The sequence below is a fragment of the Paramormyrops kingsleyae genome, chromosome 22 (assembly GCF_048594095.1).
Source record: "Paramormyrops kingsleyae isolate MSU_618 chromosome 22, PKINGS_0.4, whole genome shotgun sequence".
In the NCBI taxonomy this organism is placed as follows: domain Eukaryota; kingdom Metazoa; phylum Chordata; class Actinopteri; order Osteoglossiformes; family Mormyridae; genus Paramormyrops; species Paramormyrops kingsleyae.
The window spans coordinates 13,673,722-13,696,716 of NC_132818.1; the positions used below are offsets into that span (position 1 = coordinate 13,673,722).

Consider the following 22,995-nt stretch of genomic DNA (forward strand, 5'->3'; position numbering starts at 1 on the left):
AGGCATAAGAGACATCCCAAATTCAGGATTTATCAGTGGCGGAAATTGTTGCCGAAAAAGTGACCCGTCGCTCCTGTGGTTTGCGGGTCGGTGGCGTTTTCTGATCCGCGGTATGTTCCGTTAGACATGACTAATCCACTGCAGCCACAGCATTTCCTTGCGGTGACACTGCAGTCCAGTTGAAATCGGCAAGCGGTCACTGCGGCCTCGGCGTGATGAATATAAATACGGCCCGACTCTAAATAATTACGGTGGTATTTCCGCATCACCGGTAAAGGATTTGTAAGGGTCTTTTCATTGAATACTAAGCAAGTTTTTATATTTAAAACCACAGGTCCCGGGTATTTACAAATTATAGCATGGAGTTCTTTTCAAATTGCATTTGAATTTCATAAGATGCTGATGTGAGTTTGTGATCTGGCACCTCATTAAAATAAAAAGCATATTTCGTCTTTGTTGTCAGCCGGAGCAGCCTGGGATACTCTTGCTTTTTTCCAGAAGAAAAGGAGGGTCTCTTTTTTTCTGGGGTACTAAATATACCACCAGCTGCATGGGAAGTGTGGAGTTCTTATAGTGTGCTTTGCTAATTCATATCATACATCGCCAACAGGGGGCATCTTTCATGGCATGACAATCTTTACATAAAGCCATGTGCCTGAGCTCCATTGGAATTGTGCAATACTCAAAGAATTTGGTGCAGGTTCCTCCGGAACGCCAGCATTCTCAGTGATATGTGTTCAGTTGCCTGACCCATGAGTCTTTTGGACAGAATATGTCACAGCAATGGCTCCACCATGTCAGTTTTTGGCCCCTCGCCATGTCTTTATTTGGCTCCGCCCCTTTCCATATCTGACAACACCCCCTCTCTGTGTTTGTCCTGTCTGGGAGAGCCCACCGTGTGGGTACTGGAAAGCCTACTTTGGCAATGGGCAAGCTGGTTCTGTTCAGTTGTTTAGCGTATGGTTGCACACTCCACATTCCATGTTTGAGTGGAACAGGGATCTAGCGCAGCTGCTAGGAGAGGCTGGTGTTGGTCCTCTACACCGCAGTCATCTAGTTAGGCGCTGGCCGCACAGGTCACGCAGACGGGTTACCGGGACCCCGGTAGTGCTCATTGTGAGGCGCTATTCAGCGTCTGTGGGTTGAGCTTCACACTATGCCGTTTCTGACGTGCATCATCCACCGTTAGCGCTAATGATGTCTCCTAAACACCTGCCCACACAGGGGGTAGATGAGCGGGGTATTATCGTGGGGCCAATAAACGCCATGGTACAAACGGGGGGTTGTCAGGAGAGGGGGAGTTTAAACACACGTTAATCTTTAATAAGGAGCTCTGCTGGCCTGAGCTGTCAGTGCCCACCCATCAGTGCCCCCTGCTGCTTGTCGCCACATCCACCTGCGAATCCTTTTTTGAATTCAATTTTATTTTCTAAACTGTGACCAGGAAGCCGATGGTGAGATTAGGGATGTATGTCACCATGGTGGGGATGGCAGCTTCTGGACTCTGTGCTTTATATAAATCGTGTTAACAGCTTACAGTTCGGAGGACAGATTTGTCCGTCGTGATCCGACCCACCGCTCCTCCGCTGTCACCCGTCGCCGGTCTCGTCTTGCGGTGACCTACCTTTGCCCGCCACAGAATGACACGCACACCAGGCCTCTGGGAGTCAGAGCGTGGGGGGTGCCATCTCGTGTCTAGGGGGGGGGGGAGATTACAGATGGGCAGGTGAGCCATGATTCACATGTGACGCCGGGCTTCATGGTGATACGCGGGGGTGCTAAATTCGCCCGGACCGCTCTCTTCACCAGTGGGAATGCCAGAGTTCCAAGTTCCATTTACTGAAACTTTTAAACCATTATCGGAATTTTACATTTTCATGCACAAGATTTGAAGTGCAGAGTAAAGTGGAAATATTCAAATGAGGATTAAGGTAAATCTTCCTGGGAAACAATCTGGGAAACACAGCATTTTCTGGGAGAGGCGTCACTGTTGACAGCGGCGAGGTTCCGATCCATGAGGCGCTCCAAGGGCCCGGCATGAGCGCCACGTTAGCAGGTGGTGCGTTAAGAAGCACTGTGTTAAGAGGCAGTGCGTTAAGAGGTTTAAAAGTGTGTCTTTAAAAATAACTCTGATAAATTCGGCCTGCGGCTGGAATCGAGGACACGGGAAGCACCTGAAGGTGATTACGGCATCGTGGAAGATAGCACACCTCAGGAGGGGGAGAGCGATGGAGGGAGTGAGAGGGAGGGGGGGAGGGAGGGAGTGAGAGGGAGGGGGGGAGGGAAGGAGCACGCGCTGACTACTGAACCGGGCTGAGCAGAGCTGGGCTCAAACGGGCCCCGTGGGCTTCTTATCACACAGGACGTTCTACAGAGTCACCTTCACTTATGCTCAAGTTTGCATCGAGTTCCATGACAGAACAAAATCTAGAACAGTGCCAGTCACATATTGTTGATAAATATCTCATTCACATGGAGTCTTTCTGATTAAGATTGTATTACATGTTAATTAAAACATCACATTCGTGAAATGTGTGTCTGTGTTCTCTGGAAAGCTGAACTTGACATGCCCCCCCAGGGCAGCCGGCGTCGTGTGCTGCCCCCTGTGGACGCTGGTCCCCGTCATCTCATGAAGGGAAGTGCACACTGAACTCTGCTCCTGAGCTGCGTCTTCTTATTTTGAAGCAGATACATGTGATGTGTTTCAGCTGGAAGCCCCCCCCCCCCCCACTTGCCTGCTTTGAATATTGAATGCTTGTTACACCCCCCCCCCCCCCCCCCCCAAGAATTGGCCAGCTCGGCAGGTTTTGTCCAATTCCCTGTTTCTTTAAGTCTCACCGGCTCGGAATAATGTAAAGGCTGAACTGCTGAGGCGAGCGGGAACGCGGGACGCCTCGCTTATCAGGCATAATGTGCGCCCCCCCCCCCCCCCCCCCCCAGGACTTACCATTCTGCATTCAGTCACATAGCCATGAGCAGTGGTGGTGGGGGGGGGGGGGGGGGTTGTCAGAGCACGTTTTTACAACTGAGTGCTTCACATCTCATCTCTGCGCTCCCCCCGCCTGCTCCGACATGCCCCTGAATGAAATACACTCCCATCGTGTGCTGTGCTAGAACTCCGGCCCCGACCTGGGGGGGCAAGTAAGCATGGCCATAACGATGGCTCTCTCGCTTGGCCCCCACCTGGCACCCGTGTTGACCTGCGTGTGAGAAGGCCTCCCCCAGTCGTACTCTTCCTTCCTGAGGAGGTGTATGATGAGGCCACACCGTGGTGATGCGGTGGGAACACGGTATTACAGCAGCTGGCTGTTGATATAGTGCCCTCGGGCCAGTGAGAGCGCTGTGTCCAGCCAGTCACTCTCAGGCTCTGTCTTAACAAAGCCTCACTAGCATTAGCATCGGCTTAATTGGATACCATACCACGTCTGGCTGTGGGTGTAGACCGGGTTGTGGACCATCTTTGCATGGACAAGGCAGGGATTCCGGCAGGTGTGGATGGTAAGCAGAGCAGGACTCCGATCCAGTCCGGAGGCCAGCAAGCTCTGGGAAAGACTCCGGCTTGTTCTCTCTCTCGCTCGCTCGCTCGATCATGGAGCTGTCCATGGTGCTAATCAGATCCCGGCTCTCTGTCCGTCAGCTGCAGGCAGGATGTGAGTTTCTGCGGCGGCTTCAGATGTGTTTACAGTTCGCCATTCTCTCTTCCCCTACGCCATGGCGGCTTGCCTGCAGCACATCACATGACGTAAATGTTCCACCAGAAGCCTTCCATTTTCTCCCTTCACTGGGTATTTTCTCCACCTGCCGGCCCCTTTCTCCCTATTCGGCGCCCTGACGTCTCCATGTGCTCCTTCTGGTGGCGGGCCGCCAGATGCCGTGTCATGTGATGGAGGAAGGAGGTGGTCACGTCACGAACCGCTGCGTACCCCCCCCCCCCCACCTGTCTGTGTATTTCCACCCGCTTGTTTCATTCTTCTTTTTCTTTTCTTTTTTTAACTCCACCCCTTCTGTGTTCGGTATCATGCCAGCACAGGTGTCCTGTGGATGGTGGATGAGTGAGGAGATTCGCAGTCAGCGGTGCGGTGAGCGCGCAGGTTAGGGGGAGCACCGCCGTCGGGGGGCAGCTCAGCGGAATACTGATCATTCCTCTTTTCAGCAGCTGACAGCTGAAATTGGGGAGGGGTCCTGTTTCGACATTCTCCCCTGTCCCACATGTGAAGCGCTGAGGTCTTTATGACCTTCCTGGTCAGTGTGCGGTCCCTCTCGCGCCCATCGCACAGTGCTGATCGCCGCCACTGTCTCGAGGAGGGGTCCTTGCCTCTAATGGCTTTGCACTGAAGGTCTTGCTGCATTTCTCAGAATACAATGAGGTGAATGAAACTTGGAGTGAAGGACACTAATCGGAAAATACTGTACAGTCATTTAATTTAGCGCTATTCGTTTGCAGCCACAAAAGTAAGTGTGTGTGTGTGTGTGTGTGTGTGTGTGTGGATTCAGTCTCGGTGGATGACAGAAAACATGTGTTGTTGTTCAGTGCAGTTGGTGAAACCGGGATTTTTAATTAGCATAAGTACAAATACCTGTCCTACGTGTATAGAGTCACCCTTCCACGTTAAAAACAGCCAGACAGGTGGGTCTGGGGTTGGGGGGATTAATACTCCTGAAAGTGAACAACTGCAGAAGCAATAGCAGCTCTTAAGCTCGGGGGGGGGGGGGGCGGGGCCTTTGTTAAGATTGATGAGCGGCGCCTTGCGAAGCCAGCAGGCCCAGCCGAGCGGCCAATGTGCTGATGGCAGCAGTTTGCTGCAGACAAAGCCTGGCGTGTCACACACTCCACGGCTACTCCCAACCCCCCCCCCCCCCCACACACACACACACCTGAGAACGGGTGCCTGTTCCCCACTCACTGATGTCCTTAAACAGGAAACTGAAAATTAGCGTCCATGTGTATGTCTGTGTGGACATGTGCCCATACGTGTGCATACCTGTGTGGCTGTGCTCCCCTGCATTTGTATATTTGTGTGTCCATGCACCCCTATATGTGCCCTGCACACAACCCCTGCGTCAGCGCCCCGTGTCAGTGTCCCGCTCTGGCTTGTGACAGACCGCCACATGCTGATAAACCGTGCCATTAACCAGCCTGCCTGTGTGTGTCTGACACTGAGCACGGGTCATATGTCGGCAGAAGGTTTTGGGTTTAATGTTCCTTGTGTGATATATGATGTCATGTATAATTACATAATTTCATGTGACAGTTGACTGATTTGATTTCTTCTGACACTGTGGGCTCAAGCATGTTGTATTGGCTGATCTGTGTGTCTGTCCTCGTGTGTCTGCATATGTGCATGCATGTGTGTGTCTGCGTGTGTCTGTGTTATTGTTGATTTAACTCTCACTTGAAGCCTGTATATAGAAATCATTATATGGTAGGAAATAATATGTTTGTAATAATAGTAGTAGTTTTAAAATTGTATCCACATTTTCCCACGGCATGTGTTTAATTTTAATCTCCTACTTGCCTGGAAGCTCGGCCTGGAGGGCTTTTCTCGCTGGGAGAGCTCACCACCGCATGATCTGGTTTATGGGGTGAGGAGTGTTTGGACGACCTCCTGGCACCCCCGGTGGGTGCCCCTCACCTGCCGCGCACAAGTCAACCAAAGTTGTTTTTTTTTTTTGGCTTTATGAGGGATGAGTGATCGTAATATCAGGCGGAGGCCAATGGGGAGGCTCGTTTGGCCGTTAGAGGAAAGACATGCGTCTCCACAGCTCCTACGCCTCTCAGTGCCTTGGGGGGGGGGGGGGGGGGGTTGCAGGGCGGCTGAGTTTTGACCAGAAAAATACCAGAGGTTGCTTTTATCATTCAAGTGTGAACTTAACAAAATCAAAATGATGTCCATCGGGAAGGCAGGCAAGGCGGAGAAGCGGGGAAACACAGGTTATCTTCCAAATAGCAGTAGATGTTATAAAATGCTCTTTGAAAGCAGAATTACTGTGGGAAATGGCCCAATCCCCGTGCTGACTGTCGGCGTTTCAGGCCGTCGGGATGCTTCCACCCCTGTCATGGCGCTCTGGGGTTAATGTTCATAAGCCGTACGCGGGAGTGATAGAGCGCCACGGACGTGAGCACTTAAATACTTCTTTAAGGTAGAGGGAAAGGCCGGCGGCGAGGCGGGGGGTTAAGAGCTGGGGGGGGATTAGTTTCAAGGCTGCGGCGGACCAGTCACATTCCTGAAACAATATAGTCAATTAAAAATTGATTTCTGCAGCGGTGATGTAGGGAGACGACACATGCATCACCAGCAGGGCGCGCCGCCGCCGCGCCGACGCCCTCCATCACCGCGGGGAAGGGGAGCGGCCCGCCGCCTCTGCCGCTCCGGGAGCTAAATTGAAGTGTCAGGCACTAGAATTGGATTTTATTCCTGATACGCCGAGTCGGCTGCCTCGGGAACCACCCTCAGCCCGAGCCAATCCAGAGAGAGCGTCCCGACAATGGCGTGGGTGGTGGGGGGGGGGGCGTCTCATGGACGGATTCATGGCATTGCCGGCCGAGGTTAAAACACTAATGGGAAAAATTAAGGGCGGGGGCACCAAGGGAGGGGGGGGGGGTATTTTTAAGGAGTCAGTGTGGAATGTGACACTAGGTCCACAGCTGTGGGGAGTTCAGTGATCTGGTGGCCGTTTAATCAATATGGCTTTATTCATAATTACAGGCTTTCCTGTCATGGTCTTTCTGCGCCTTTAGTGAGCAAATCAAACGACACAGCGGCTGAATTAACGTGGCCCAGGGGCTGCCCCTCGGGGTTCGCGAGCGTGTCGTACTGGCGCGGTCAGCTAAACACACAAAGTGTTCAAAATAGGCTTTCAGGCATGTGACACACACACATTTAACCTGCACAGGACCCGTCTGCTCAGGGTCTTGTCAATTGTGTTTCTTTGTTTATTATTGGCGTAATAAGGTGTGGGCACCCCACCCTGGAAGGACTCTAGAGGGCACTCTCACTATCGTACTCACCAAGCTACGGACGCATGAGACAGGACGGGATTCACTTGTGATAAGATGGGCGGTCAGATGCGGGGGGGGGGGGCGGGGGCTAACCTCTCTCCTCAAGGGCCCTATCGTTTGCAGACAGCTCCAAGGCTGGCCCCTCCTCCTTTCCTGTAATGGAGGGCGTGTTAGCTGACTGCTGTTCACCCCTCCCCCCCTCCCTCTCATGGCTGCCACAACAATGACAGACAGGCAGCCATGCTTCTCGACACATGACATCATCTGCACACTTCCTGCTCTGGATGGGCACGTAGGCTAGAAGTGCGGCTGGCATCTGGAGGCACTGCCATGGAGGCTTCCGGAAACGCTAGTGAAGTGTGCTCCAGTCACCTGACTGGGCTATTTTAGATGTGACTAAATTACCCAGAAGCAGTCTGTTTTTTGCTTTTCTTTCTCCACTCGGGTGACATGGGTCTTCAGGATTCATAATGAATGCAAATTACTGTTTCAAGGTATTAAATGAATGAAATTATGTGGCCATATCTTTCATGTATAAAATGTCCGGTAAGCTACAGATGTGACTTTAAAGTCAGTTACAGTGCAGAATTGTCTGTGACACTATACCGACCAACCATTAGTGTGTCAGTGTTCCTTGATGTTCTCACCTTATGTTCCCTCACATGTTCCCCATATATTCTTTCTTGTTCTGCATAGGCTCCCCCATATTCTTCCAGATTTTCTCCCACCACGTTCTCCCCATATTTTCCTCCCTATTCCCCCCCATATTCTCTGTCATGTTCTTGTCTATGTTCTCTCCCACGTTCTCCCCATATTCTCCTCCATATTCCCCCCCATATTCTCTGTTATGTTCTTGTCTATGTTCTCTCCCACGTTCTCCCCATATTCTCTGTCATGTTCTTGTCTATGTTCTCTCCCACGTTCTCCCCATATTTTCCTCCATATTCCCCCCCATATTCTCTGTCATGTTCTTGTCTATGTTCTCTCCCACGTTCTCCCCATATTCTCCTCCATATTCTCCCCCCATGTTCTCCCTCCTGTTCCACCTGTCTCTCTCTTTGTCTCTGCAATGTTCTTGCATACATACTTCCTCCATGTTCCTCCTCTTGGCTTCCCATCCGACAATTGCACAGGAGACGCAGGGGGTAGGTGGAGGTGCTCAGCTGCCACCCAAATCCTCCATGTCCCAAGGAGAAAGACCCCACCCAACACCCAGCCCCCTGGCTGTATAAAGGTGTTCTTGCAAACTGATACCAGCAGTCAACCTGTTACTTTGATCTGATGTTCAAATCCATTCAAATCCACAAGAGTATTGTCAGGCTGTAAAGATCGTTGGGATAAAATGATAAAAAAAAAATGTATTTTTAAGATTTAAAAAAAAATCAGTGTTTTAAGACGGAGCTCAGAACCTCAGAAGATTTTGTGAATAGCAAAATGAGGCTCTCCAGCTTTTCTGAAGAGATCGGAATATTTTTCAGCGTCGGAGCTCCTGTGGAAATGAGATTTGCTTCTTCATGTGAGATGAAACCCTGGGATCAGCTGGCGAAAGTGGGTTAGAGACGGCCTTCGGTCAAATCGGGCGCGGATTAAAACAAAAAGAGGGGAAAAGAAAAGGGGGGGATCACAGTTTATGGGGCCCTGCTCTCTCCCCCATCCTGCCACCTCCCGGGAGTTCAGCCGGCTTGTGTGGGGCTTGGCATTCCGCCGGGGGGGCCGTTTTATTGGGATGCAGCAGTGTGAAATTCCTCCTTCATCTCAGTCCGTCTAGACACCACTTTCCTGGCAATCGGAGAAATTAGAAGTGTGGAAAAGGGTGCCGTTATTTTTAGTTGGGTTGGGGTGGGGGGGGGGTTGTCTTTTTGTCGTTTAAATGGGACGCCAAGCCTGACCCTGTTGTGCTGCATTTTGATCTTTTTCTTTCTGTCCCGGTTGGGGGGGGGGGGGGGGGGGGGCTGTTCTTCCCCCCTGAGCGCCTCTTCAAAGGCGGCGTTCAAAAGCGTAAGACGGTAGATCAGCCCGAGGGGTTGCAGAACTGGGCCGGAATGAAGGTCTGCTTTTGTCTTTTGACATTTTCTGCATGCAGACTTGTGGCTTCAGGTTCGAGTTTCATATTTAAATCGGCGCCAAATCGGATTTGATACTCGCTTCTGTGTCATATCACTGCCTTATGCAATTACCATATTACTCCACAAAAGGGGAATCGAAAAATGGCTGCATTTAATAAGTAAAGGGTCACAGTGGCATAAGATTAATGTAATGTGGTTTTGTTGGTTCTGGGGGTGTGGTGGTATGAACTGGAAGCCCCCCGGGGGGGTAGGGGTATTTATGTCCCACAGTGTCCATCTTTACGGCTTTGAAATTAATCCACTTTTTCGTCAGGAACAGCCTGAGCATCTTGATTTCAAAACAAACCTTAGGCTTGTCTTTGCACAGGTGAATACTGCGCCATGGGCACGACGTGCAGCCCCGGGGGGGGGGGGGGGGGGACAGGGCAGAGTGCGGCTCAACACCACACAGTAGCATGTTAAACTGCGTCTGTGGTGTGTATCCTGGGAAACGAATTTCCTGGGCATTTGTGCACCCCCATTCCTCCCCCCCGACGGCATGTTGACCAGAATGGGAAGTGACAGACCCACTAACGGGTAATCTGGGTGAAATCGCCACGCAGCCTGGCCAGCCTTCCGCTCTCACCCATCTCCGTCACGCTGATATGATCAGAATGAAGGCTTCGCAGGGCTCCCCAGCTCCAAATGGGAGAAGAACATCCAGTTGAGTGCTACGTTTTTTTTTTGGAAACATATTGATAGGGTCAGATTAGGACGTTTTGTTACAACCCGCACCGTATCCTCAGGGATGCTGAGATCAGAAGGTGGCACTGTGGTTCCCAGTGCATGATGTCAGGGTGTTGCTGTTGGACCCTTGAGCCATGCTTTCGTGGATGCTCATGAATGAGTTTGTGAAGCGTTTACTGTAAAATGTGGCCATTTCGCCACTTCAAAACAGGCTTGGTGGTAGAAAGTAATATCCAGACACATTCGCGAATGTGAAGAGATTAAGCAGACGTGTCTCATCTTCATCATTTCTGATATGTTCATTGGGATTTCCTCAAGCCCACCCACCCCCACACGCAGGTTTGATGTTTCCTATCAGGTCCGCAAAGTGTGGCATCTTGGGGTCCGCTGACTGTGAGTGAAGTTAAACCCGGAATCCGCTCGGGATTTTCTGGAACTTCCCGCAACCTGCCGTCAGTGTGGCGCTGGCTTGGGCCAAGCCTTCCCGTCTGGGAGGCTGTCACTGTGTGTATGGCCACAGAGGCCCCCGATGTCGTGGATTAGCAGGACTGTGGGAGTTATTTTATATCTCGGGAGAGCCAGAAATGTCTGTTCACTCTGTTTAAATGCATTTTCCAGAGAGAGGGCAGTATTTACTCTGTTTATTGCATTTCATGATGTTTTTGTCATATATATTAATGTCCTGACACAGACCTTGCTAAGCAGCTTCTGAGAATCACATCATAAAGTCGCATAAACCCACTGACCACAGAATCGGCCATCATTTTTTCCACGAAATGGAAAATTGTGAGTAATCCATCTTACTGACAACATAATTGATTTTATATCGATGCCCCCCCCAGCCGATGCTGTCCTAATTCTATTATTGAATTTAATGCCAGATAATGCCAGTATATTATTATTCTCCACCCCACCCCCCACCGTATTCATTTGTCCCATTCTCACCCTCAGAGTCACCGACTCTGTTTCACAATGAGAGTCTCCGGGGAACAAACACAGTGATGTTGGTCTGTGCGCTACAATATTGCTGTAGACACTGGAGAAAATTCCAGGATATAAGCCCCCTCACAGAGCCTCTGTTGTCATCTTAAAACCGTCTTTCTGTAACAGCTCTGCGTCTGACGCATACGGCAGTACACGGACCCCACCCCACCTCATGTGGTCAGGTGACGACTCCCTCGTCCTCTGGGTTTCCTGCTGAAATTTTAAAAAAGCACTGAAATTCGTAGGGGTGGTGCAGGTAGCAGTGAATCGGCTTGTGGGGGGGGGGGGAGATTGCGGGCTGGCTCCTGCCTAACGTGCTGCAGAAACAAAAATGACCTTCTGCTTCCCTGAAGTGCACGGGCCCACCTACCTGGATTCTGCCAGGAGTAGTATGCGTCCCACTCTGCCGATCTGTCCCACCCCCTGTGTTCCGAAGTCCCCTGATCCAGCCAGAGATGCCCCCCCCCCCCAGCCTGCTTTATTTCGGTATTTTCCTGCATCTGAATGTGTGTGATTACTGGGCCCACTATCGCTGTGTTTACCGGCCTGCCTGAAGTGGCCGATTAGCTGATTACGGCACGTGCTGATCTCCGCTCTGCCTCCCGCTGCCGATGCTGTGGGCTCAGGCTCATTCAATGCCATAGGCAGCAGTACTGTCCCGAGGGGCTTCCGGATTCCCAGTTTCGCCGGCCAGTAATGACTGTCTGTGACATTTAATCCCAAATTGTATCCGCAACCACAGAGGTGTGTTTCACTGTCCAATGCATATCAAGGGATTTGTTTCACACTAGCTTACAGTCAGAGGGATGCACGTGAATTTTTGGGGGGGCAGCAAATGTTTGCAAATTGACAGGTGAATAAATAATCGTGTCGAGGAGGATAAAAGTTTAAGTACGGAAGCCTCAGGCAGCGAAGGGAAAATGCCGTAGATGGGATCCGCGCCTCGTGTATGGAGTCTGTCCTCCTGTCTGAGATAAAGGAGGGGTTTGAATAGAGGAGGATGAGAAGCAGGCAGAGGATGGCGATATTGTTTTAGACACCCCCTCGGAGCGCGGAGGTGTCTGTGCTCTGCCTCCGCCCACGCCGCCAACCACTGGCCTGTGAAATTTATTCATTGTCAGACTACATGTGAGACGGGGGCGCGCACTCGCCAGTAATAATGTTTGACAGCCAAGCGAGCGGCCCCCCATCACCTGTGCTGTTCCCCCCCTTCCCCCCTCTTTTCATTATGGGTTCGGGAAATCGGCTGCAATTTGATTACACCGCGAATCGGGGGGGTGGGGTGGGAGTTCACCATCCACTGACCCCATTGCTGAGGGATGAGCAGAGTAACCGGCTCAGATGAAGTTTATAGTGTATAAAAATGTGGCCCCACACTGTGCCTCCCCCCCCCCACCCATAGCAGCTGGATTCCCTCCTCTCTCGCTCTCTTGCTACCCTCTTCTCTTCCACTCGTGTTCTCCCTGCACCCCCCCCTGATCTCCTCTGCAGCTCCAGTGTGCACTTGAGCTGAGAGCACATTACGCCCCCCCCCCCCCCAAGAAAAACCAGTATAATTGGGTAGATGAATAAGTAATATAAGGAAATAAACAGTAGTGGCTGATTGGTTGTTCTCTATAGGAATGAGCCCGGCTGGCCAATCAGGAGCAGCACGGGCCCCTCCCACCAGCACAGTCCGGCAGCCTGCGATAGAGCAGCATGATGCATTGCACTGAGGGAGACACGCTTGTTGGATTATCTATTTCCCATCCCTCTTCTGCTCTGCTCTGCTCTCTCTCCCCCGGGGTTCTCCTTGCATGCGCACCCCCAGAAGCGTAGCCTCTGCGCCTCCCCCCCACCCCCCGTGTGTAGTGCGAGTGCGTTACATGGAACGCCCCGTCGACCAATGCTGATCTGCGCCTGGCTTGTCCCTCACGGTGGAAGCAGCTTTCAGCCTGGGGTGAGTTTGCTCTCCGCTCGCGTCGCAGTGCCGGGTCGGGAGTGAGAATGAAAGGGGGAGCCATGAGTCCACTGCTAGTGCCAGGAAGTGAGGGGGCGGGGGGGGGGAAGAGGGGGTTTCTGAGGTACCCTGGGAGAGAGCAGAGCGCCCGCGCATGCATGTGAGCGAGAGAGCGATCGCTTGTGGCTGCGCGTCAGATAGCGAAGGCACTTTTATGAAGATTAATTGAAAGTGATGTTTGAGACCCTGGACATGTAGATCGCAGGGAGATGGTCTTTTTGCAGTGAAGGTGCAGTACACCACTCACTCACACAATTATTAAAATTCTGCGCCATCGCTCTGGTGTCACAGTATTTAACCCTGGTATTATCTGAACATCTTGCAGTAAATGTGTCGGGGGTGACTGTTTATCGTGCATCTTGCAACATACACAGGACGGATTCGTATTGCCCAACATGACCAGCCCCCGTCACACCTCCAGATGTCAGCGCACGTGCAGGTGCTGCCCGTGCTTTTCCACTTCCTCCTCCAGGTCCCTCCCTCCCCAGTTCATCCACTTTCCCATTGGCTTCCAGGGGGTCACATGTCTGTCTGCACCTGGCACGTGCCAGCCCTGATTGGATTAGTGTCAATTGGCGGTGTGACAGGCGCCCCTGCGCCAGCGGCCACCGTTTTCATTAAACTTTGTGTCTGTTATCATGCTGTAAATCCGTCTCTGCTGTGATGCATTCTGTGGATTGTTCTGCGATTTTTATGACAGACAAGTTAACTGTGGCTGTGTATCAGTTTCACAGGGAGGAAGAAACTCGCTCAAGTGCAACAGATGTAGAGAAGGGCAGATGGAGAGACCATGTTTAAATGGGGGAAGACCACCCCCTAGGGCACGACGGATTCGAGGCAACCTCCCCTAGTCTTGATGTATCCCACAGGGCGCAGTCTGCATTTACTCCAAGAGACGCACCCCTGTATCTGCAGTGTCTAAAAACGCATCTGCGGTGTCTGAAGACACCAGAGGGGGGAGAACCCCGAGCAGAAGCTGCGGGATACCAGGGAGGCTCAGTATGGACGTGGATCACTTAGGGAGGAGGGACAAGGGCTATGGATAAAGAGCAGTTATTTAGGGAATAAAGGAGTCCGCCTTGAATACAGTACTGAGAGTGGAAATTCTGGAACATTCCAGTGTGACACCTAGGATGGAGCTTTCTGGCAGTTTAAGATGGGAGAGCGGCGCCATTATAATTCTCCAAGGGAGGGGTGGCGGGGCCCCTCTGGGAGGGCAGATCAGCACCTCACAGGATCATGTTCAGAAAGATCGTCGACTGCGTCTTGGAGCCTAAGCAGCCTGATCAAGTCACCAGAAGCGGACCTGCTGGGGAGTTTGGCGAGCAGCGTCAGGTGTCCATGAGGGAGCTTAAACTGTGACGTACAAGTGCCTCGGTGAACTCTCTACCTGCTTTAGGCATTTCACCGATTTTGCCAGCAGGTTTCTTTGGCAAAAAATATAGTCAGTGTTGGTCATTCAGGAATCCGGCATAGAGTATATTTTTCCAGCTCTGACTCTGATCCCATTTCCCAGCCCGACTTTGCTCCCGCTCCTGTAATCCTCTCTCCTGGCTTGGTGTTTGGGGGGGTTGGGGTAGGGAGCTCGATTTGGCTTCCTATGAAAAGAACCCTCTGTCTGACATGTGACCGATTCTCTGCTAATAGATGCATTCAGAGCCACTGCTCACTCCGGTAATGTACTACTAGTGACTTTTAACTTAAGGTGTGTATCTGTAGGAGGGTGTTTGCTGGTTTCTCTCCATCTCTGTCCCCCCTGCCTCCCATCTCTCTCCCACCTCCTCTGTTGCACTTGATTGTGCTCACCGGCAGCGTCTTTAAGCTTTCAGGCCTTGGATTGTTTATCTTAAAGGGAGTCGCGTGAAAGCTACCGCCTTTGCCACCAGGAAGTGTCAGTGTGTCAGGGTCTTTCCAGGAAGATCACTGGAACTGGTGTGAACGTGTCTGAATGGGTCCGAACGGGTCCAAGCTGATGGAGCGAGGCTTTCTTTAGAACCCGGCCTGTTTTTGTGTGCCACTTAATTTACAAATGAGAGGAGGCCTTAATGGGCTTTCAGGTTGCTTCCCTGACCAAGGAGACTTTATTGTCAATAAAGTAAAATAACCATGCTTGACAACAAGGGAGTGTTTTCAGGGGCAAGTCATCAAATCAGAGTCTGTCTGCTTGTTGTCCCGCTGAAGAATGCATCCATGGTGTAGGATTTAGCCCTATTTAGGTGAGAGGTGACATGTTCCTGACACATGGAAAGGCAGAGCATTGATAATGCTTTCATATGCATTTTTTTTACAGTTTTGTAGAGGAACTCTGCCCATGTATGATAACATACCATGTTAATTGCATTCATCGCCGTGTCATTCCCAGCATGTACCTTTGTTTTCAAAAAGGAAAAAAAAAAATTACCCTGTGATGTCACCAGGAGGTGTTACTGTTCTGATCTGAATTTTAGAAGTAAATATTTGTTTTTCTGACCTCAGTGTCAGCTGCATGTCGTCGTCATCTTTCACTTACAAAATGTCGCGGTAGTTAGGCTAGAGAACTGTGTCTCCCCTCTCTCGGCATTTTCTGTACACCCAGAGATATTATTGGCTAATTGATGCTAAAACGAAAGGCGTTTGTAACTGCCAGATATGGCCATCGTGCCACACACCAAGGGGCAAAAAACAAAGACACTTTTCATTACATACAAAAGCAGCAAGAAGGAAGGGAGCGTTGAATCTGCCGAAGTGGGTGAACGCCAGCCGAAAACGTATGGAAAGCTGTCGGGTCCGCGCCCTTGAACGGCGCCCAGCAGCTGCCATTAGCATGCTAGCACGAGCTTCTCGAGACGGCTCACTCTAAGCCGTGCTGGGTGCCAGCAGGGGAGCATGGTCGCTTTGCGCTACAGCAAGATCCCGTCAACATTTCAGCTGCCTTGGCTTTGGTGGCTGGAAGCCCAGATCAGCGGCTGTGCAGACGCGGGCGGCTCGTCCGCGGCCTGCACCCCAACACGGTCACAGGGCTCCCTCCGCCGCTCTTTAAATTAGCTGACTCACCCTTTGCAGGCTGAGCTAACTGCCTTCTCCCTCAGGCATACCAACGCAAGCGCTTCATCACTGTCTGCTGGTGATCACGGCCATGAACCACTGCTCTTCTTAATAAGTTGTGTTTAGGAAGCACCTCCTTTCTGTGTCCTTTATGAACCATGCGTGGACATTTAACCTATTGCAGCATTAGCATATTGTGATCCTGTGTGCGGTAACGTGGGTGGGAACATTTAGCATGCTGTAGCATTAGCAGACTGTGCTACTGTGTGCAGTAAATGTGGGTGGGAACATTTAGCATACTGTAGCATTAGCAGACTGTGCTACTGTGTGCGGTAAATGTGGGTGGGAACATTTAGCATAATCAACCATTAGCATACTGGGCTACTGTGTGGTGTAAATGTGGGTGGGAACATTTAGCATACTGTAGCATTAGCAGACTGTGCTACTGTGTGCGGTAACGTGGGTGGGAACATTTAGCATACTGTAGCATTAGCAGACTGTGCTACTGTGTGCGGTAAATGTGGGTGGGAACATTTAGCATACTGTAGCATTAGCAGACTGTGCTACTGTGTGCGGTAAATGTGGGTGGGAACATTTAGCATAATCAACCATTAGCATACTGGGCTACTGTGTGCTGTAAATGTGGGTGGGAACATTTAGCATACTGTAGCATTAGCATACTGTGCTACTATGTGCGGTAAACATGGGTGGGAATATTTAGCATTCTGTAGCATTAGCAGAGTGTGCTCCTTTATGAAGCAGATGGTGACAATATAGCAAATGTGCAGAGGCTTTGGAAAAAATAAATAGAGAGCTGAAAATTGTGATGAGGAGAAACTTGTAGTGGGATCTCCATAATCGACCCTGAGGGGGCGCTGTATGGCTAAAAGGGCAATATGTGGGACACACTCCTGTGAGTAGGCAGGTGGTTACATAACAGTTGCACAATGTTTGAACAGATTTGGAAGAGCAGCACTAAACTTTTGTTATTGTATGTGACACCATAGTATATTTTTATTCCAGTGACTCGCTAACTAAATGTTCCGAGGTGGGAAGGTTTCCTACTTAATCTTCTGGCATCACTTTGGATACAGTCAAAAATTTTAAATATTCTCTTCAGGTCTAATTGGCTACAAGCACATTCTCCCCGTTTTAATTAAAGATAAGCTTACAAATATATCATATGTACTAAAATAGAATATTTAGTTCATTTAATGTTGAATGTAGGTCAGTTGGTTCTCCTTTGCTGTGGAGCTAAGTAGCTTCTGGAGTATGTATGTTCAAATCCACGCGATTCCCGTATCTGTTCTGCTTGCTAAAGAGCGTGATGGCGTTCAGGCACCTCTCCGTGTTCAAGCTTGCCGTTCAGGCACCGCTTGGCATTCAGGTTCCGCATTCAGACTCGACTTTAAGGGACGGCTCAATGTTCGAGCTTGGCATTCAGGTGCCGCTTGGCATACAGGAACAGCTCAGCATTCAGGGCTGATGTTCCAGCTTGTGTGCAGGTATGGCTCAGTGTTCTAGATCAGCGTTGAGGCTCGGCATTCACGCGCCATTTAACTTGTAGACTTGGCATTCAGTTGCCACGTGGTGTTCAGGCGTGGCATTTAGGAGCAGCTTGCAGTTCAGGCTTGGTGTTCAGGGTTGGTTGTTCAGGTACGGCTTGACGTTGTGGCTCGGTGTTCACTGTGACACATCCGCCACGTTTGCTGAAGGGTGCTGTCGTGCATGCATTTCCCAAGCCCTGCTTTCCCGCGCGGCGAGTCATACTTCAAAGCTCTGTCAGAGAGCCCGGGGGTGTCCGCGAGTAACCAAACCACCTTCCAGGTTAAATATTGGATCTCACAGCCCATTGGGTTCGGCGGGGCGGCAGAGTGCCTCTGACCTCATGTCCGGTCTGTGAAATAGGGCGGCAGTGGCAGCTGAATTAACACCCGGCCGTCTGTTCCGGATAAAACCGTCCCCGCACCATTAATTTAGCTTTGGCCCGTACGGTATAATGGCGCCACACGCTGGGGCCTACGTGAGACCTTCAGGGAGACGCTAGCCTAGATTCCACAGCGCTCAGCGCATTAACCGTTACCCTTCCTGAGCAGCAGGGAGCTGGTTTTTTTTTCTTCTTAACAGAAGCAGAGGTGAAATTAACAATGTTATTTATCCCCGTGAGGTGAATGGCATTTAATTTTATTATGATGATACGGGCAAGTCTACCACAATTTCTGTTTATTATAATGAGGTGAGGTTGAAATTATTATTACTTTTTACGGCACGGTGATCTTAACACCGTTATAATTCCCAGTGAACAAAGAAATGCACAACACTTGTTTTTGAAGCACCTGACCTTTGAACCCATTATCGCATATGAAAGCACATGAGTCATTTGGCTCCTGATATCTGTCCTCATCTCCTGTGAGTGGGTGTCTCATTTTCCCATCTGAACTGTTCACTGGCGTGGATCAAGCCTGTTCCCTCAACAGCTAAATGTTCAGCTGCGCTTTTACTTAACGAAGCTACGGGAAATTAATTCTGTAAATTAAGGAAGTGATCACAGCCTTAACGGTGGAATGGTAATCTGCGTTTATGTCTTGGTGTGCTAAAGGCCACTCAGCCTAAGGGTAAGCCGAACATCCTGAAACGTACATTATGCCGTCGTGCCCAAAAACAAATACGTCGGGTCGAGCCGCCCCAGTAAACCTTCCAGGGGGACAGACGAATAAAGCATGAAGGACCCTCTCTGTTCAACGGTGTCCGATAAGAGTGGCAGATTGGAACGATGGCGCCGACCAGAGTCGCCAGAGTCGCACGGCGGCCACACCGAGGAGAGCAAGTGTGTAATATGGGGAGCGATGGAGAGCGAGAAAGCGAGGGAGGGAGAGCGGAGGAGAGAGAGTGGAGGAGAGGGCCCGGCATTGCTGGAGGGGGGCTTTTAATGAGGGGGGGGGCTTCGACAAGTTCTTCCAGCGGCCTCCTCGAGGCTTCGGCTGATAAGGGGGAAATTCTGACGCTTTTTTATGGAATTTGTACTTGGGTGTGTTAGAATTCCAGCACCCCGGATTAAAGGGGGGGATGGGGGGGAGGGGCTCGAGGGGAGATTAAAAAGAGGAGGAAATTGTGTAAAATGTAAGGGTTGGGCAGACATTTCGGGAGACGTTGGTGGGGGGGGGGGGGTGCAGAAGGAATGATGAAAAAGGATGAAGTTGGGCAAGAACAAGACGACTGCAGATGATGAAAGGAGCCGCTGGGCAGCTGTGCACCACGTCTGTGGGGGTGGGCTGGGAGGTCGGAGGCGGTAATGGGAGCCCAGCCTGCATCGGGTCGCGCTCCCGGGCTGCTGGCGGGCTGTACTCCCCCCCCCCCCCCCCCCAACCCAAGCAGCACGGTTCCGGAATGAGCTGTGCAAAGCTGTGGGAAGCCAGAAAGGAATGCTGTCATTCTGCTTTGCCGGGTCGCTCATTAGGGGTGGGAGCGAAGCTCACGGCTTGTGCATGACCTCACCCTCCGCCGTCATTCCCGCCGACTGCCTTTACCTCGCATGCATCCTTAACAAAGCACTCGGCCTTGCTGTCCGGCAGCAGCCAACCCCTGTCTGGGGCTCTGGGACACCACAGACGTGATTGTTGGTGGCCCCTTCGCTGCTGCCCACCTGGGCTGCAGTGGTGAGGTCAGGCATCCTTTCCTGTTTGGTAAAGGATGGGGGGACATAAAACAATAAGAGTGATAGCTGTAACAGCAACCATAATTATGCTACCAGCAATAATACATCAAAACAGCTGACGGATGACTGAGCACGCTCAGTATGCTGGGTAAAAAGACCACAGTAGAGTGGGTGTACTGTCACACATGCGTCTGCTGAGTGGCAGGAAGCTTGACCGCTCTATGCAAAGCTTTTAACTCATGAGTGTGTTTTTGTAGAGGACAGCAGGCGCAGATATGCAGATGGCCAGTAGGAGGTGCTGCAGTTACAGAGCCACACGCATGAACTAGCCAAGCATGGCTTTCCTGCTCTACCAGACATAAAGCTACGCAACTGGGTATGGATAATGGGGGAGGCATTGGGGCAGGGGGGGGCGCAGGGCTTCCTGGTACCGGCACGGCTGCTCTTTTCATCTGTCACGCCTCTCCCTGGAATTGTCCTCTCTTTGGTTTTGTCGATTTTCCAATCGATTTGCATATACTATATATTACAGTGCATAAAATGTGTGCACTGTGTGTGAAATTACATGTACAGGTAATACCTGCAGCCTGCACAGCTATCTGCACAGCTATCTACAGGTAATACCTGCAGCCTGCACAGCTCTGCTGACTGTTCACAGCCATGCACTATATTGCGTTATACGTTATTTTTACATTTCAGATGATCCCAGATCACTAGTATTGTAGTTATTATTAAAAAAAAAATGAAAACCTGGAATTGTTGATGTTATCCAGAAATCCGGTTCGACAGATAAATTCATATCGTTTCGCTGCCGACTGCCGGCTTCTGGGTTATACAGTAGTGATCGTTCACCGTGATGTGCCTCTTTAAATGGGACTTGTGAACATTTCAGAACATTTTCTCGTGATGGCCAGGTAGCACCAGGAACCCAGAGCATTAATCTTCCACTGCTGATCCCAGCCCAAAGCCGGGGGTGGGGGGGGGGGGGGGGTAGAAGCTCCTGCGTGGTGTTTGTCAGCCAGGGTGCTAATGCTGGGGTGCCACACCTGAACCATAATGAGGGAATATTAAATAATATTAAATAATTCACTGTGAGATTGATGGGCAGTTCGGAAATTGCCGTTGAAAACATGATAAAGATTTTGAGTGCTGGGGGCGGGGGGGGGGGAATCGTCCACCTGACAGTTCAATTACCCGCCTTAAGCCTTCTGCTTTGACTTTGCGACATGCTGCCCATCCCCTCCTACCCCCGGCCCACTGGAGTGGGCTTATTTCCTGTAAGTGTGATTGCTACATGCTATTGGCTGTCATGAGAGGGGGAGCCTCCCCAGTACAAGGGCGCAGGACTTATGGGAAGAGCAGCACGGTCTCCGGGGCCAGACCAGACAGCTGCCGGGCCGGGCCAAGCCTGGGCCTTCTGCTGGTGCTTTGCGGTGATGTGGCATATCGAACCCGGTGTGCCTGAGTGATGTAAGTGAAGCGGGAAGTGGGGGGAGGGGGTGTCCTTCAGATACTCCAGCTCCGGAAAGCAAGCCGAAGCCGTGTAAAGTTGGAGTCAGAATGTTGTCAGATTTAATTACATCCAGCCTTGCTAGCTGGCCATTTGCTAGAGTTGCCTTGGAAACGTGGGGAAGACATTTTTAACGTGTTCCTGGGGGGGGAGCTAACAAAGCGCTGGCGCCTAAATGGATCAGGGGTACCACCAAATAAACAGCGTGAACCTGGCTGCTGCTGGCGCACGGCACCGGGCAGGCATCAGATCTGTCCCTAATTCTGAAGGACGGTTGTGACCTCGTCATGCTTTATCATCTCCACAATCAATAGTAGGAAGCCCCCTCCCCAGCCCCCTCAGCAGATGTAGCCTGTTCCTGGGGGGTTCTCTGCCCTTCGCTGCTATGAATCCTAAATGTTTGCTCAGCCGGTACATGATCTCCAGTCCAGGGCCATGTACTCAGTCGCAGGGTCAGAAACCCCCTTTAAAAGCTGGGGTTTAAGTGGAAAATTGCAGATAGACATGGAAGTGTGCCGGTCCGCATTCCCAGAGCGGCTGCTCAGCACAGGACCCTAACCCTAACCACGTTGGCTCCTTCCATCTGTAGGCCCCTTTTTGTAGTTTATTTTTTAATGTATGGATATCTGTACTACAATTCCCAGCAGGCCGACCACCTAGGGATCCCCCCCCCACTATATATAAGGCACCCCTGTATTAATCGCGAGGAGAATCCAGGACAGCAGTTGGACCTCGGTGGTGACCTTTCCCAGAATGGGAATGTGTGATGAGCGACCCCCATGTGAGCCCCCAGGATTCCCTGAGTCATGCGCTGCGCCTTTGCCGCCTCCTTGCCTCGCCCGCCCGGCACCGCCTGGCTGGATGGCGCTTCATGGGGAATAAACGCAGCTGCCCGCGACCAAGCCGTGGGCAGGGCGGCAGCTCTGCTGCCCGAACGCTGCGCTGTTGCGTAACGGGAGCCAGTGCATCATGTTATTATGGCTGTTTCTTTTTGAAAGCTGAATTTTCCTGGCATTCAGTGGTAACAAAACTCCATTTTAAAGCCATTTTAGAGCCATGGATATGTTTAAGAGCCAAGGCTATGCATATGTCTAGTTGTTTCCACATCTGGATTTAACTGCCACATGCTATGTCACATGTCACATGATACATCACATGCCATATCACATGATACATCACATGACATATCACATGATACTGTACATCACATGCTGTGTCACATGCTGCATCACATGCCATATCACATGATACATCACATGCTGTGTCACATGCTGCTCACTTCTTAGTTTTTAGCCTTTACGTTGCATCAGGACTGATTTTCGTTAAGGGGCCGGTTAGTCCCGGGCGACCTGCTTATTTATGGCAATCTCCTGTTGCCATTGGTAACCAACATATAGAGAAAAGCTTAAACAAGTTGAATTCTGTTTATTAGCTAGTATCTAATGGCACTGAGTCTGTCTAAAGTACTTTGAAAGGGGCTGTGACCCAGAGGAGTTTCATGTGAGATGTTTTCTATAGCAGCTCATCAGTGCAGGGGCACGAACGTGCACGCTTCACTGGCTGAGGGCAATGCGGAGACGCCGATTTGGGCAAGCTGCGTTTTTATGGACTGTGGGAGGAAAGTGACACACAAACATCAGGAGATCGTGTGAGAAACGGAGAAACGGCAGAAATGCAGCCGCCAGCACTACTCAGCCGCCATATTCACAGTGTTTATAACAGCGTTTGTTTAAATAATTTAACACGGTGTAGTTTGTATTCTGCTTTTAAAGAATCCATACATTTTAAAATGCATTTTAACATTATCAGAGGACATTTCAAAAAGGTTCAGAAATCCAAATTCATACAGGAAGCAATATTTTTATTTATGATTTTGCTTGGGGCAGAATTTAATTTTAGCATATAAATTATACCAAGTATTCACTGAATTGTATGGATAAATGATTAGTGTGCGATGTTCTGAGGTGCCCTGCTGATGCACCCCATGGGAGCGGACCGGCGCCCTGGATCGGGTCATTGTGGGTCGTGCTG

The 22,995-nt window shown here is 50.7% G+C and overlaps 1 protein-coding gene across 15 annotated transcripts in view; it reads left to right on the forward strand.

Moving 5' to 3' along the window:
- rbfox1 (RNA binding fox-1 homolog 1) overlaps positions 1 to 22,995 on the forward strand; it is a 270,001-nt gene that overhangs the window by 195,867 nt on the left and 51,139 nt on the right. Inside the window, exon 1 of one of the 15 annotated variants that reach the window (XM_072705287.1) lies at positions 12,491 to 12,715. The exons of the other annotated variants lie outside the window; for them this stretch is intronic. Within the exon in view, the coding sequence (XP_072561388.1) occupies positions 12,662 to 12,715 (54 nt within the window). The 5' untranslated portion in view covers positions 12,491 to 12,661. Of the gene's footprint in view, positions 1 to 12,490; positions 12,716 to 22,995 lie in introns of those variants that run through there. 15 annotated transcript variants of the gene reach the window in all.